This window comes from Chelonia mydas, chromosome 7 (assembly GCF_015237465.2).
Source record: "Chelonia mydas isolate rCheMyd1 chromosome 7, rCheMyd1.pri.v2, whole genome shotgun sequence".
In the NCBI taxonomy this organism is placed as follows: domain Eukaryota; kingdom Metazoa; phylum Chordata; order Testudines; family Cheloniidae; genus Chelonia; species Chelonia mydas.
The window spans coordinates 77,105,063-77,122,057 of record NC_057853.1 but is presented as its reverse complement, the minus strand read 5'-3'; the positions used below and the strand labels follow the sequence as shown (position 1 = coordinate 77,122,057).

Here is a 16,995-nt window from a genome sequence, read left to right as displayed (position 1 = left end):
AGCTGGAGTACTGTATCCAGTTTCGGTCACCAGTGTATAGAAAGGATGTAGAGAAACTGCAAAGGATCAAGCGAGCAATAAAGATCAAAGGGATGAAATGCAAGCCATGTGAGCAAAGGCTGAAGGAATTGGGTATGTTTAGTTAGGAAAATAGGAGATTAAGGGGGGACATGATAGTGGTCTTCAAATACTTGAAAGGCTGCCATTAAAAAGATGGAGAAAAATTGTTCTCTCTTGCCACGGAGGGCAGGACAAGAGGCAGTGGGTTCAAACTACAGCATAGCAGATTTAGATTAAATCTCAGGAAAAACTTTCTAACTCTAAGACAATGGAACGGACTACCTAGGAAGGTTGTGGAAGCTCCTTCACTGAAGGTTTTCAAAAGGAGGCTGGATAGCCGTCTGTCTTGGATGATTCAACCACAACAAATCCTGCATCTTGGCAGGAGGGTGAGACTAGATGATCCTTGTGGTCCCTTCTAACCTATGATTCTATGAAAAACTTACCAAGCTCAGTTTTAAGCCAGTTAGGGATTTTTTGCCCACTGCTCCCATTGGAAGGCTGTTCCACAACTTCACTCCTTTGATGGTTAGAAACCTTTGTCTAATTTCAAGTCTAAACTTGATGGCCAGCTTATATCCATTTGTTCTTGTGTCAGCATTGGCACTTAAATTAAATAACTCCTCTCCTTCCCTGTTATTTATCCCTTTGATGTATTTATAGAGAGCATTCATATGTCCCCTCAGCCTTCTTGAGGTTAAGCTAAACAAGTTGAGCTCTTTGAGTCTCCTTTTGAAAGGTAGGTTTTCCATTCCTTGGATCATCCTAGTAGCCCTTCTCTGCACTTGCTCCAGTTTGAATTAATCTTTTCTTAAACATTGGGGACAAGAATTTTACACAGTCGTCCACCTGATTTCTCACCAGTGCCTTGTATGATGGTACTAACACTTCCCTTCATTTCTGCTTGGAAATACCTTGCCTGATGCATCCTAGGGACTGCATTGGTCTTTTTCACAGCTGCATCACATTGGCGACTCATAGTCCTACTGTGATCAACCAATACAGGTCTGTCTTCTCTGTCTCTTCCAACTGATGTGTCCCCAGCTCATAGCAGAAATTCTTGTTGTTAGTCCCTAAGTTTGTGACCTTGCATATTGCACTATTAAATTTCAGCACATTTCTGTTACTCCACTTTACAAGGTACCATCCAGATCTTCTTGTGCAATACTCTGGTCCTCCTCCATTATTGGCATTACCTCCCAGCTTTGTGTCATCCTCAGATTTTATTCGTGCAGCCCCGCTTTTTGTTTCAAGATCAGTAATAAAAATGTTAAATAAGATTGGTCCCAATACCAATCCGTGAGAAACTCCACTAGTAACCTTCCTCCAGCCTGAGTGTTTACCTTGCACTATGACCTGTTGTAGTCTACCTTTTAACCAGTTTCTTATTCACTTTTCAGTTCTCATCGTAATCCCCATCTTCTCCAATTTAACTAATTTACTATGTGGAACAGCATCAAATGCCTTACTGAAATCCAGGTAGATTAGATCTACTGCATTTCCTTTGTCTAAAAATAAGTTAATCAAATTTGATGTTTCAGCTTCAAACCAGCATATTTAGATAAAAATACATTTGAGAGTTCCAATCAGCTCTAATTAGAAGATAGCTTGCAACCTTGCTTTAATTGGAAAAAGTATTGCTGAAGGTTTTTGCCCAACTTCTGCTGGAAAATTGTAACAAGAATTGTAAAAACTAGCAAGCCAAAACCAATTATATTTGTAAAATATTCCCAATTAGAACTTCTCCTTCATGTCCAGATCTTCAGTGCCATGTTGCTGAATCTTCAACCTGTACTGCTTCAGGGAGGCAGAACAGAGTTGTCCATAACTGGGAGGGCTGGGAAGCCGGGCTCCTCTGAAGACTTGCCAAATTGTTGTTCTGTCTGCACAGAACAGGATGGCATTGCAGCGTATCCTCCTTCAGAGAGCTATATCAGTTAAGTAAAGGGAAAATAGTTGGGAATTTTGAGCCTTGGCACTCATTAGGGATCCCAATTTGGCTACAGATTTTATTTTAGTGGCCTGGGTTGCTGTGTTGTTTTGTCTGGGCTTGGGGAGGATGGCGAGCGGCTCTTTTGAACATGGTTGACTAGCCTGCAGGGTGGAAAAAAATTATTTTTTAAATTTAAAAATGGATTTATTTTTTGTTTTGGGGTTTTTTATTTAAATATAATTCCTTTTTCTTTTTAAAAATCTATATAAAATAAAATTTGAAATTATGGCAATCAGTATTAAGGCCTAAATGGACTATAGTCTATTAAAAATCATTTGATTTTAATTTAAAAATACTAAGTAATACATGTTAGACAATTTGAAAGAAAGTCAGACTACTGAATAGTTGAAATTACTAGCTAAGCACATGGAAGCAGAACCAGTTTTTGCAGGTGCAGAGAGATTTTCTTCATTTCAGTTTATTCTATTAGTGCAGTTCATTCAAAGTTAAGATACTGATTGGAAGTTGAAAAAACAAGAAGACACATTTTCTTTTTCCAATCTGTGACTAAAAACTAGGTGTGGAAGGATGAGATCTACTAGTTCTAAAATCTTGAAGGACATTGTGACCAGAAGCAGTTCAATTCACTAACAGATAATACTTCCTTTTTTTCATAAATCAGTTAGTTTTAAATGCAAAATGTGTTTTGATAATCTTACTTTTTCTTATGTATCCAGCATAATTTTAATTAATAAAAATGAATTTAAATGGCTGTTTTATTTATTTTTAAATGAATTCCAGTTTTCATTCAAATAGAACTTGATATAAACCACATAAAATAATAATAATTCAGTAAATTGAATATGGTCAGTGATGAATTTTTTAATATAATAAAAAGTAAAAATTAAAAATATGAAAATATATAATGTTACATAATTGCTTAAATGAAAGTGTATAGATATAGTGTAGTCTTCTGGTTAACAGAGAGACCAAATTTAGTGTAAAAGTGATGTATAGCTGCAAGTCAACATGTTTTAATGGTTACTGACTTAACCATTCTTTAGGAAAACAATTAAAAAGTTGAAATGTAAAACAAGGTTAAATTATTTAAATTTAGGTTTCCTGGTTGCTGATTTAAAGCATGATAACTGGTGATTTAAATAACTGAACTTTAAAGTTGATTAATTTTAAGTTAATTTATTCACTTAAAACTTTACGCATGAAAGAAGCAGTTTCGTGTAGGGTCGGATAGGGTGTATGGGTACTAGGATAGATATGTGGCAAGGCTGGGTTATAGCTGAGTTGATTTCTGCCATACCGAATTCTACTCTATTTTTAGAGCTCTTCCTTTGTAGTTCTAACTTGTTCTAATGACAAGCAGCTAAAAATCAGGGACCACAAACGTCTCCCTGATGACTCTCCATCTCCACTGTACCCAAGTTTTGTTCAGGTGGGGTGTTGAATTTACATGTAAATCTTTAGCGATAGACACATTTATATTCTCATAAGTATTTATTTGGCTAGTATTTCAGAAAATGTGACGTATGTAAGGCAGTAGTTCCTAAAGTGCTTGAGCCCATGGGACTCTATTTTTTTTCAAATGCATCTATTCATTTTTTTAAATCAAATTGAGCTTTCATGTCTCTCTCCCTTTTTAAACTTCATAGATTCCAAGGCCAGAAAGGAGCAAGTTATATTTGGCACTGATGTGATCATCTGGTCTGACTCCTGTATAACACAGAAAGACCTCAAAGCCACAGAATGCCCTCAAAATAATTCCTAGAGCATATCGTTTAGAAAAACATTCAGTCTTGATTTTGAAATTTCCTGTAATCATGATGTTTGGTGAATTGTTCCAATGGTTAACTACCTTCACCGATTTTAAAAAAATTGCACCTTATTTCCAATCTGAGTTTGTCTAGCTTCAACTTCCTGCCATTGGATTGTCTGCTACATTGAGGAACCCATTATCAAATATTAGTTCCCTATGTAGGTAGTTATGGACTATGATCAAGTCACAGCGTTTCTTTTTTAGCTTTCTTTCTTAGGGCTGGTCTGTACTAATGCTGTAAGCCGGTATAAGTCACACTAGTTCAGTTACATAAATTACGTAATTGAGTTCGACATAACATAGGTTGACTTAGAGTGATATCTACCCCGCACTGTGTCGACAGGAGACACTCTTCTGTCGACATAGCTTCCGCCTCTTGGGGAGGTGGAGTACAGCCATTGATGGGAGAGCGCTCTCCCATTGACTTCACGTGTCTTCACCAGAAGATCGCAGCATTGCTGAGTTAGCTGGTAGACATGGCCTTAAGCTAAATAGCATGAGCTCCTTGATTCTATCACTTTCTAATCCTTCAGTCATTCTCTGGTTCTTCTCTGAACCCTCTTGAATTGTAGATATGAGAACTGGACGCAATACTCTAGCAGTGCTCACACCAGTGCGAAATATAACTTGCTGCTACTTTGGAGAATTTAGATGAGCCTTTTTTTTTTTCAGGGATAGACTAGCCAGGTGCAAGTTATCTTGTAAACAGCTCTTGACCAGCCTCGGAATAATTTCATATAATTTGCAGGGAAGGAAAAATAGGACAAAGTTTCTGTAAGTGTGTCTTGGACGATCTAACAGCATAGAAATGTTTAAGTTCATGCCACTTGATGTATTTCAAAGGTAAAATCCTTCTCAGAAGGACTAGAGAAAATAATTGCAACTACTATACAAAGTATGGCTATTAGCGAGACAATACTTTTAAGGTGCAATCTGTGTCCTTCTGCTATGGTTAAAAAGGTCTTACTGTACTTTAAACGTTAGTGAACTCTACTGAAATATTTTGATCACAAAAGGATTACACTTAGGTAATTTTTCTGTAAATTAGGCTAACACACTTTGTATTTTAATAAATGTGAGAGTTGGTAATTAGGTACGTCATTTAGTTCTGAGTTTTTATAAACTCTCTTTTCCAGTCTTGGCAAATTAAATGGTAGTGGCTCTATTAAGTGAGCACAAATATAAATTAGGATTTGAGTGGAAGAGTATTGTATTAGTCTGTTGCCACTTAACTTTTCTGCTTTAAATTTTTATATATGAAACATTGAGATTTTTGTAAAAGTTAGCATTCAAATTTGAATTTGTGGCAGGTGAGAGTGGGTAAAGAGTTGAGGGTTGGAGAGAGAGAGAGTGGGGTGAATAACAATTGAGTTTATCAACAAGAAGGGGTAAGTGGGGAAATGTGGGAGGCTAAGTGGTAGGAGTCATGGCCATTGACTTACTGGAAGGGTGGAGATGATGGGAGGGAAGTGGGTGATGTTTCAGGAGATGAGGGGGGAACTCGGTTACAGAGAGATGAGAGAAGAAGTAATATTTTGCAAAGACAGAGTTGAGTGAATGGAATTATTGGTGGGTGGGAGGATTGACCCAGGTTAAAGGTCAAACAAGGAAGTGAGACGGGAGGCTCAGTTGGGCTGCCAGCATGGAAGCTGCTGAGGATAAACATCAGCGTTTGTGATGGAAGGGAGAGCTAGATGTCAGTATTTGAGAAATAGGTGAGTGTGAAGAAGTCAGGTGGGCAGGAGATAGGATGGAGTCACTGGGGCAAGTGGAGAGGTTAGAGAAGGAGAGCAGATGAGAAACTTATTCATCTGAGACCAGGGAGAAGGAGGAGAGGGTTGAAGCGGGAATGTCTCATCATATTTTGGTCCATGTTCTCTTGAAATAAATTGGCAAGATCTGTGCAGAAAGAAAAGAGGAGGAAGGGGAGGGTTTGAGAGCACGTCAAAGGAGCAAATAGGCAGCTGGGTTGTGATCCTGAGATTCAGTTCAGTTGGAGAAATACAGTTGTTTAGCTTGGAAGATGGCAGAACTGAAGGGCAGAAGTCGGTCTGGTCATGGGATTTTCACCAGACATGCTCTGCAGTAGAAGAACAGGAATGGAGGAAGTGGATGTTGGGGGTGAGCCAGAGCTTGATGGAGTTGGAAGGCGAACCTCACAATAAAAGAGAGGAACAGAAATGTTAAGTGTAGAGGGGAGTGAGGAATGGAGAGAATCAACAATCATATCAATGGAAGAAAAGGGAGGAGAGGACTGAAAACAGATGAGAAATCCTGTATGTTGATAGATATGCTGATAGACTAAAAGTCATGGGAAGGCCAAGAGACAGGGCACAAGGGAGGGGGCTCATGGTTGATGTTGAAGAGAACAGGTGATGGTCAGAGAGGGGGAAATGAGCAACAGCAAGATCAAAGAGAGGGCAAGTGCTTGGTTAAGACCAAGTCAGATGAATGGCTCTTTGGGAGAGTTTAACGAGGGCTGCAAGTCACATTAAGACTATAGGGCAAGGAAACATGCAGCTAAGGGGTCAGATGAGTCATCAACATGGAAGTTGACGCTACTGAGGCTGATTGGGGGTGGTTGTGAGGAGAGGAACTGAGAGATACAGGAGTTGAAATCAGAGAGGACAGCTGATGGGGAGGGATTGGGTGGATAGTAGATGACGACAAGATGGAGTGGGAAGAAGAATTGGATGTAGTGCTGTTCAGAACAAAGAGTGGGAAGGAGGTGGAGTGGGAGGGGTTTGGAAACAGCAGGAGTTGGAGAGCAGAAGCCCCGCACTCCCACTACAGTCTGATCCAGGGCATGGAGTATGAGAGAAGGAGATGCTTTATAAGAGAGGGCAGCTGCAGAGGCAATGTCAGACAAAGGGATCCAGGTCTCTTTGGGAGCCAGGGCCTGGTGGGAGCAAGATATGAAGTCATAGATGAGAGTGGTTTTTTTTTTTTTTTTTAGAAATGGTAGTAGACATTTCAGAGACAGCAAGAGAAATGCAAGGGGGAAGGAGGATGGGTGTGAGATTACGAACAGAGGCAGGAGAGGGGCAGACGTAGTGGAGAGGGTGGGGAATGAGGCAGTGTCACCAGAGGTCAGGAAGAGGTGGTAGAGGGTGTGGATATGGCATCTAGATTTGTGCTGGTGGGTCATCAGAGCCGTGGGTGAGTGGTAGATGGACAAGGGCCAATACACAACAACAACAAAAAGCAGAGAAATGATTTGAAGGTACACTAGTAGGTACCCTTAGGTAGCTGGAGTGCATGGCCTCTCAGGCCAGGAGATATGACCAGGCTGACCCGCTTGAAAGATCTAAGTACAGTGGGGCACTCCAGGATGGGGACTGGTCTCTGGCCCTGGCAGAAACTCCCCCTGAGGTAGCTGGACTGTGGTGTGGTGATTTTCATTGAGATTGAGCAGGTATTTCAGATTAATTTACTGAAATTCTTGTATTTAATTTTATAATCTATACTGTACAAAATGCAATTGTTTATATATACAATAATAAATATTTTGTTTTGTGTTATCTAATTTTCCCAGGTATATGTGGAATTTGATGACCTTGAATGGGAAAAACGAGAGTGGGTTAAGGTTTATGAAGATTTTGCAGCCTTCTTGGTGGAGTACCAGCTGGTCTGGGCAAAAAGAAAGGACCCTAGCCAGACTCAGGGATCAAAGATCAAACAAATTCAATGGCCTGCATTGGTAAGATATTTGAAGTGTCATTTTTAAGCTTTTAAACAGAGAATGTTACTAGGAAATTGTTTAATTTCATTGTAATTACCTTGATGTTGGAAGTTAGTTGTTTTCTTGTCTGTCAGTCTTGACTTCGCTGGTCGAGCAAGCTCATGTGAAAGGATGGGAATTCCGTGATACTAGTCACTCATTTTAATTTAATTTTTGAGGTGATGCAGACCATGATAAACTTAGTATCTCCTAGTGATATAATAAAACTGATAACACCTCTTACAGACAAAGCAGTTTGTGTTAATTAACCTAGTAGCACTATGTTGCACTGGTACAGGGAGATTGGAGTTGGGTTAACAACTTGCATCCCAGAGCTCGTGACTACGGAGGGCTGAGGAGGCAGTGTAATTCTAATGGAAATAGCAGCATACGTAGGAGTTGCGTCAAGGTCCAGAGAGATGACGGGTGAGTACAGACTCATTGAATCAGTGATAAAATAGTCAGTTGCATCTTCTCTGAATTGAGAACTGTATCCCTCTGGATATCTGCAGTGACACTCAGATGCTGAAGCAGATGAGAGGGTTAAAGATGGCTTTTTCGCCCTGTTTACTTAGGAAGCTATTGTTGTTGCTGACAGGTCCTGGGTAGTCCTAGGCTGTGATGAGGATCTGATGAGGTCATCTAAAAAAGGGACGGACATGAATCCATGTCTTCCTCAGAGAACCTACTAGCACAGCCAGGATCTTCCTAAAGACCCAAGTTGAACCCGATTGGGAGAATCTTGTATAGAAAATATTTTCCATTGTAATAGAACTGCAGAAATCTCCTGTAACTTCTCAGACTGGAGTGTGAAAGGAGAACTCCAACAAGCATATCAATATCATGAGTCTTGGGGATGCTTAGCCATGATATGATGATGATATTAGTGTCTCCATCTGCAATATCAGTCTCATGGTGAAATTGTTGAATAACCTGTGATCTAAGATGGCCTCCAAATCCCCATTCTTCTGTGGAACCATAATGAATATGTTCTATAAAACCTTTGTGTTGATGGGGCAGGCTCTATTATGTCCGCATTGATGAGGTGGGAAATTCTTATGTTTTTTCCTTGTTTTGTCTGTATAAGTCAGTTGGCAAGCTCACCAGCCAGGGAAAGTAGAATAAACCTCCCAACAATCATTTCGTCCATGTCACTTTCTTCAGGGCTGGCTCTGTTATTCACAAAAGATTTAAAAAGCTGAAAATATTATAAACACTGGGTGCAGGAGGCCTGTCCCACTTTCCAACGTCTGGTAAGGGAGCGGGCACTCCTGTTCCTTTAGGCAGTATTCAGCAGGCATTCACATAATTCTAAATCAGCTGCCTCTTCATCATGTGCCCTGTTAAGCAGTTACTGGAAGTTGTAGATTCTAGTCTTAAAGTTCAAGGCTCGTAACATATTGGGAAGTGCATATGCACCCAAGGACCAGCAACCTAGTCAAATTTCCCCAAGATGAAGGATCTTAAATGAGGTATTCTGCATGGGGTAAAATCTCTAAAGCCAACTCCTCCTCCCCACAGATCAGGTAATCTCCTTGAAGGTAAGTGTCCTGTAGTTGTAGGGAATGCTTGAAGCTGGATCGATTTCCATGTTAGCCCTGCCTGGAGTTTCATGCCTCCCTGATTGAAGCAAGACTTTTTCGTTTTGCCTGGTGTTAAGTTTGTGGCCTTTAGAAAATTATTAGTTTTGACTTGGCTAGGTGATTTTGTATGGTTTTCTTCCCTTTTTGGCTTTGGCCATCATTTTGTGCATGTGTTTACCAAACTAATTTCCCTTATGCCCTTCTCTCCATCCGGAGTACTTTGTGGATGTCATGAGTGGCCTAGCATGACAGTCAGCTTTTTAGAGCCATAGTTGTCATTGGGTCGTCGTACTGGAGGCCATGGAGCAGCATTTAAACGTAGCAGGTCGAGCGAAGCTTCTATCCTGAAACGAGCACATAAAGAAACAATTTAGGGTGGGCTTCATGCCTTGGCGATGTATGGCTTTCACTTGGTCCAGTTTGTCTGTTCAGATTAGGATGGCTCAAGTAAAACAAAAAATTGAAGCGGAGTGCAAAAGCTGCCATATTGATGTTCCTTCTTCAGGAGAATTCCATTTTTGTGTCAGTGGGCTCCTTGAGCGGGAACTCATTCTTTTTGGGCATTGGTGTCCTTGTCCAGTGGAACTGCAAATACATCTTGGGTGAAATAACAGTACTTTTTGTCCTTTGGTAGAGTGTTGAAATTTTTAATCTGCCTGTGTAAGTGCTTGGATTTCTTTGGGCCCTCGCATGCAGCCTTAATCACATTGTCAAAGGGAGGATGGGGAGGAACACAGTATTTCTTCTTGAGTTTAATTGAGATGTTTGTCTGGGACACCTATTTTTGTCTGCCTCCTGAGTCCTCTCTGTGGTGTAGAAGCAGTTTTAGGTCTGCTAGCACTCTCTAAAGCATGTGATCAAATAGGTGTGATGGGAGCAGCTTCTCATTGGACCAAGTATCAGAGGGGTAGCGATGTTAGTCTGTATCCACAAAAACAATGAGGAGTCTGATGGCACCTTAAAGACTAACAGAGGAGACTCTGTGCATCTGAAGAAGTGGGTTTTTTACCCACGAAAGCTTATGCCCGAATATATCTTTTAGTCTTTAAGGTGCCACCAGATTCCTCATTGTCTTCTCATTGGAAATTTTTCAGCTTTGGCTTGGTCTAGTTGAGCTAGCTGAAGAGCAGGAAGGGGCTGCCTTTCTTCCATTCTTCATAAACATTTTTGTTTTCATTGGCTTATGTTTTCTGGATCTGTAGTTAGGTGACGAGTCTGAGACGGAATGCTTGACTGTCAAAGGTGAAGTTGCCCTTTCTGTCTGTCTTTCTTCCAAAGGAGAATTTTCCTCCTCACCAGTTAGTTTCTGGGTATTCAGGTATTTAGGTATTCAGAGTTTAAATATTTTGGTGTTTTTTTTACCCCATCCCAGATTCTTTTAGAGCAGCGTTTCTCAAACTGGGGTCCGTGGATCTCTGGAGGTCTGCAAGGGAACTCCAGGTGGTCCATGGGCCCCACTGATCAACTCCTCTCCTCCCTCCCTCCCAACACCTCCTGCACACTGCAGGGAGGAGAAGGGATGGGGGCACTCATGGGAGGGAGCAGGAAGAGGAGGGGCGGGGTGGAGCGGGGGCGGGAAGAGGTGGGGTAGGCATGGAGCCTTGGGGAGGGGAGAGAAGGGTGGAGTGGGGGTGGTGCCTGGGGCTGAGCAGGGGGCTTCACGGTCTGCGGCAAAATTTTAAATGAAAATGGGGGTCCTCGGATTACTAAAGTTTGAGAACCACTATTTTAGAGAGCTTTCCTTTCTCTTTAGGGCCCTTTTTTCTTTAACATGGTTATTTTCCTTTGAGCTCTCCTTGCCTTCGGAGGTTTAGGGTAGATGGGGAAGATTTCTAATGATTTCTCATTCTCCTTGATTGGGAATTGCAAGCTTGATCCATAAAGGAAGAAATAATTGGAGTTCACAGTCCCTGGTTCAGGACTGTTTAGAAGGAGGGCTTCCTTTGACCATGATGCAGAGAAGCAGTATATATCTTGCCTGTCTGAACTGTTATGTTGCTCAGAGGAGGGCTCTAGAAGCTTGTTGGGAACTTGACCTACCCATCATCTGGGAATTGTGTGCTCCTCTTACTGAAGGCTGCAGAGTGATGTAACCACCCTAACTCCAAAGTGGGTGTGGGTGTGTGTGTCGCGGGGGTGGTGGGTATCAAACATTGCTCCTTTTAGCACACCTGAGCCGCAGTCTGAGGGCAAGTAGGGAGGAGTGCTGCTCCAGCAATAATTTTATCTTGGGACCTGAAGAATTCCCCCAAAAGGCCAAATCTTCTTCCCAACTAAGTCAAACACCCTCATAAGGAAATGCCAGTATTAAGGTTGTGTGTGCAGTCTTAATTCAGCCTTCTTATGCTTATGCATTACACTAGTCTTTGGTTGCATGATCACATACCTTTTTTTTCCCCGGGACCCCTGCCTCATTCAGTGCATAGAATCACTGGTGCTGACTTAATGAACAGCTATTGAAAATTTTGTCCTCTTTTCATGGTTCCGTGTATGGCACCACATGTTATTTCCTGCATACTGTTCAAACCCTGCTCTGACAAGAATTGTTAATTTTCTCATGGGCTTTTCTGTGTTGCATAAATTCTAATGCGTTTATTTTTACAGCATCCCTGTGAGGGGCTGCTGCTGTTCCCATTTTAACGATGGGGATTTGAGGCATAGAGAAATTAAAGAAAAAAGTATCCAGTAATTTTGATTACTGAATTCGAGACACCTAGGACCTGGTTTTTTCAGAGTATATAGCACTGAATAGCACTTTGTGTTCAAAACACATATCCCATTGACTTCAGTTGCAGTGTTAGTGCTCAGCACTTCTGTAAAGCAGATCTCAGGGTTTCAAGTTAGATACTCAGAACATAAGGAACATACAATTAGTCGCCAGCTGTAAACATCCTGATCATAGGCTATGTCTGCACTACAGAGCTTACAGCAGCTGCTGTAGTGCTGCTATTGCAGATGTTCTAAGCTGATGGGAGACAGCTCTCCCATCCACTTACTCCAGCCCCCGCGAGCGGCAGTAGCTTCTACCGCCAACATAGCTCTGTCCACACAAGAGCTTATGTTGGTATAACTTACTTTGCTCAGGGGGTGGCTTATTCACACCTCTGAGCGACATACTGATGGCTAAATCCTGTGCCCCGATGAGTGGAGGCAGGAGGAGGAGTTTGGGGAGTGATGCAAAAGTAGCAAAAAGGCATCTGGAATCAAGAACATAGGATTAAATTAAGTTGGTGAAGTAGAGGTGTTTAGTTAGGAAGATGGCTGAACTGAATAAGGAGACAACTAACCTTTAGTGGAGGAAGTTAGCCAGGTCCATGGGATCACTGCCAGACATCTTCTGTGTGGATAATTAATTACTAGAGAGGAATGGTACGTTTTGCTTTTTTGCAAATATTTGTTGACAGCAGAGGAATAGTCAGACTTACGAATCTTGGATTCCGTTCTAGGCTCTGGAGGGGAGTATACTTGAGTGGGTAGATTCTTTTCTGCCCATTCTCCCAAGTAGTAGTATTAGTATTATTTCTATTTCCACAGTGTCTAGAAACCCTCATCATGGACTACGATCCCACTGTGGTAGCTGCTGTACAAACACAGAGCAGAAACAGTCCTTATCCCAAGGAGCTTCCAATCTATAAGACAAAAGGATAAAAATTGATACAGACAGATGGAGTACAAGCAAACAATGAGGCAATATTGGTCAGCATGATAGTGGTCTCTTCATAGTAGCAGCCTAACTATTGTCAAGTTTTTTGTATCATATTTGCCTGATCTATCAGTTAATTATTATTTAGAGTTTCCAATTTAACTTTCTAGTTTGGCAGAGTCCAACTGCCTCTAGGTCAGACATAGTTATAACTATGAGGAGGACCCTGTGCACACGGGAGAGAAATTCACTGAGGAAAGATTTTTATTAGCACATTTATCAATATCACAAAAAACTACAAACCAGCAGAGTAGACTAGGGTGATACACGGTGTTCAGCACAATAACTTAAATACTCGCATCATCCTTTGCAGGGGAGCTCGGTAGTAAATATCCTGACCCATGTGTGGTCCTTTGGCCTGGCAGGTTCCAGGAAGTCTCTCTGGAATGAACAAGCAGAGTACCACCTTTTGTCATAGATTAAGTAATGCCTACCATACCTAATGCATATTCAGTAGGGGTTTCAGCCCTTTTTCTTTTTGTGTTTTCTCAGCCTACCATTATTGGGGTGCTCTTCTTCCTTAGGTCACTAAACCCTTCACCTCAAACTTACTGGCGTGTACGTAAATTAATTCCTGTGGCATTCTTGTGGTTGAACATCTGCTGATGTTCCTAACTTGAAAAGCTGGTACAAACTGGCATCTTGTGGTCACCTGTCAGCAGTTTAGCAACACTTACTTATGCATCATTCTCTCTTGTGACATCTTGTAATACAAGTTAATTTAAGAATTAATTTCTTATGCCAAGTCTTTGACCTTAATCCTCAGTTAATTTGGCTAAGATATTGTCTTACAGGCTTGAGAGCTGTAGGCTTTTATGTTACTACCTTAATTCATACTGACTCCTTACCTTTATGCCGCTACTGGCTGCAAGTTTTCTGGCTATGGCATGGTCCCTTTTGTCTTGTCCTCTCTAATCTGTCCGTGTCCCAGACACTTTCCTTCCTCCCTCCCCCTGCCAGATGCAGTCTCCTTGTTGAGCCAGTCCTAGTTCCTTCCCTCCCGGCACCTCATCCGATCAGTTAGTCTCCCTCACCTTGGCCTCCACTCACTTCCTCTCTCCGCCATCCATGTTCCTCAGCTTCACTGGCTACCCATCTTAGTCTCCCTGCCTGGGTTCTTTGTCCTGTTTATGTTCCCATCATTCTCTGGCTCTTTGTCCCAGTCTCTTTGCCCAGACAGTCCCAGTTTCCCTGTCCATTCCCCTCCGTTTCCATGCTGTAGGTCTGGCTCCTGTCCTCTGTGCATTGGAATCAGGTAGCTTCCTCCCCCATGCTTGTGTGGTTCTAGCACAGGAGGAGAGACAGTCTCCGTGATTCCAGTTCTAGTGCCCAGACTCAGTCTGAGCTCCAGCAGCCCAAAGCTGTAATTGCAGGGGAAGTCCTGTGCAGACCTGAGCTGGAGTATGCTCGCGCAGTGCACCTTGCTGTGCTCTTCTAATCGCCCTGGTGCCTGGCTGCTCAAAATCGGACGCCAGGCGATTTGCCTCAACCTCCCACCCCGCCATAAACGTCTCCCCCTTACTCTCACAGATATTATGGAGCACACAGCAAGCAGCAATAACAATGGGAATGTTGGTTGCGCTGAGGTTTGACCTAGTCAGCAAACAGCGCCAGCGAGCTTTTAAACGTCCAAAGGCATATTCTGCCACCATTCTGCACTTGCTCAGCCTATAGTTGAACTGCTCCTTACTATGTCCAGGCTTCATGAGTTATGGGAGCAAGGGGTAGGCTGGGGTAGGTGTGACCGCACGGTGCTGCTGGCTGGGAGAGCAGCCTGAGGCAGAAGCCTCCAGCTCGCATGATATTCCAGGCAGGACTGAATCTCCAAGCGGCTCCATGCTTGCCTTGGTATGGCATCTGCATGGGTAACCCAGGAAAAAAGGCGCAAAACGATTGTCTGCTGTTGCTTTCACGGAGGGGGAGGGGTGACTGACGACATGTACCCAAAACCACCTGCGACAATGTTTTTGCCCCATCAGGCATTGGGAGCTTTACCCAGAATTCCAATGGGCAGCGGAGACTGCGGGAACTGTGGGATAGCTACCCACAGTACACCGCTCCGTAAGTCGATGCTAGCCACGGTAGTGACGACATACTCCACTGACTTAATGTGCTTAGTGGGGACGTACGCAATCGACTGTATAAAATCGATTTCTAAAAATCGACTTCTATAAAATCGACCTAATTTCATAATGTAGACATACCCTTATATTGTTCTAAGAATTGTGATCTGATATAATTCTCTAAGAATTTAGGAAGGATCAATCAGTTGCACACATACCACAAGGGAAATGACTGCCTAGGAAGGCGTACTGCGGAAAAGAATCAGGGGGATCATAGTGGACCACAAGCTAAATATGAGTCAACAGTGTAACACTGTTGCAAAAAAAAAGCGAACATCATTCTGGGATGTATTAGTAATAGTGTAAGCAAGACACGAGAAGTAATTCTTCCGCTCTACTCTGCGCGATTAGGCCTCAACTGGAGTATTGTGTCCAGTTCTAGGCACCACATTTCAGGAAGGATGTGGACAAATTGGAGAGAGTCCAGAGAAGAGCAGCAAAAATGATTAAAGGTCTAGAAAACATGACCTATGAAGGAAGATGCAAAATATTGGGTTTACTTAGTCTCCAAAAGAGAACACAGAGGGGACATGATAATAGTTTTCAAGTACATAAAAGGTTACAAGGAGGAGGGAGAAAAATTACTCTTCTTAACCTCTGAGGATAGGACAAGAAGCAATGGGCTTAAATTGCAGCAAGGGAGGTTTAGGTTGGACATGAGAAAAAAATTCCTAACTGTCAAGGTGGTTAAGCACTGGAATAAATTTCTTAGGGAGGTTGCAGAATCTCCATCATTGGAGATTTTTAAGAGCAGGTTAGACAAACACTTGTCAGGGATGGTCTAGATAATACTTAGTCCTGCCATGAGCTCAGGGGACTGGACTAGATGACCTCTTGAGGTCCCTTCCCATCCTATGATTCTATGATCCTCCTGGGGATAATTTGTCTTTAAAGTCCAGGAACTCAGAATAATTCAAAAACTCATATTCTTCTTCGAGTGATTGTTCATGTCCATTCCAAGCAGGTGTGTGTGTGCCGCGTGCACGCCAGCTGGAAGATTTTTCCCCTAGCAGCGTCCATAGGGTCGGCCTGGGCGCCCCCTGGGGTGGTGCCTTCATGGTGCCCAGTATCGAGCCCCACCCACCCCCTCAGTTCCTTCTTACCGCCCGTGATGGCTAGCTGGAACTTTGCTCGCTCTTGCAGCAAGCGCCTTAGCAGTGTCTTTGTTCTTAATGTAAATAGTTTTTTCTCGATAGTTGTACTTATCACATAATTAGTAGTGTTTGGTAGATAGTTAGTTTTCCCTCCGGGGGTATGCCTGGGTCTCCGGGGTTTAAACTCTGTGAGTCCTGTGGCAAGTTTATGCCCAAGAGTGATCCTCACTCACCCTGCCTGCAGTGCCTTGGTGAGACTCACCAAAAGGACAAGCACTGCATTTGCAAGCGTTTCCGCCCAAGAACCCTTAAGGACAGAGAGCAGAGACTGAAACTCCTGCTCATGGAGGCGGCTCTGAGACCGCAATCTGATCCGGGACCAAATGACCTGGCACCGAGCACGTCCTCTTCGGTGTACAGCACTCTGGCGCCAACGGCGCGCGAATCAGGCCAGACTAAGGACTCTAAAGCCCACCGGCACTGCTACTCTTCAGGACATAGGGCGTCGACATCAGTTCGGCACCATTCTCCATCTCCGGTGCCCGTAAAGAAGAAGAGGCCGGTGAGGGGCCGATCGCCCCCCACTCCCCCGAAGCCTAAGGGGCTGGTGCCGTCCGCGAGTGGCTTGGCACAGACCGCGTCCACCTCGCTTCCACCCGGGGTCTCGTTGACTCCTGCCCCAGCTGGGGTCCAGACAAGTCCGAACCCTCCTCAGTCCCCGGACCATCTGGTGGACATACAACCACAATTGACGCCGGAGGCATTTGAGGCGGCAACGGATCTGATGCGCCTCCCGGTGCTGGCCTACCTCCGAAGGAGGGACAAGTCTCTGGTGACCGCACGGCCCTTGTTTCATTCCAGGGGCAAGCCAAACATGATGGCTCATTGGTCGCCATCTCCGGCACCGCCCGCACAGACACAGGAAGCACGCTGCTCCCCGGAGTCGA

At 43.2% G+C, this 16,995-nt stretch overlaps 1 protein-coding gene across 5 annotated transcripts in view; it reads left to right on the top strand.

Annotated features, from left to right (window-relative positions):
• Window positions 1–16,995, top strand: part of JMJD1C (jumonji domain containing 1C) — a 314,652-nt gene that overhangs the window by 99,814 nt on the left and 197,843 nt on the right. For all 5 annotated transcript variants that reach the window (XM_027835065.3, XM_027835066.3, XM_037905086.2 and 2 more), the window contains one exon: window positions 7,360–7,524. In XM_027835065.3, coding sequence (XP_027690866.2) covers window positions 7,360–7,524 — 165 coding nt within the window. The remainder of the gene's footprint in view (window positions 1–7,359; window positions 7,525–16,995) is intronic.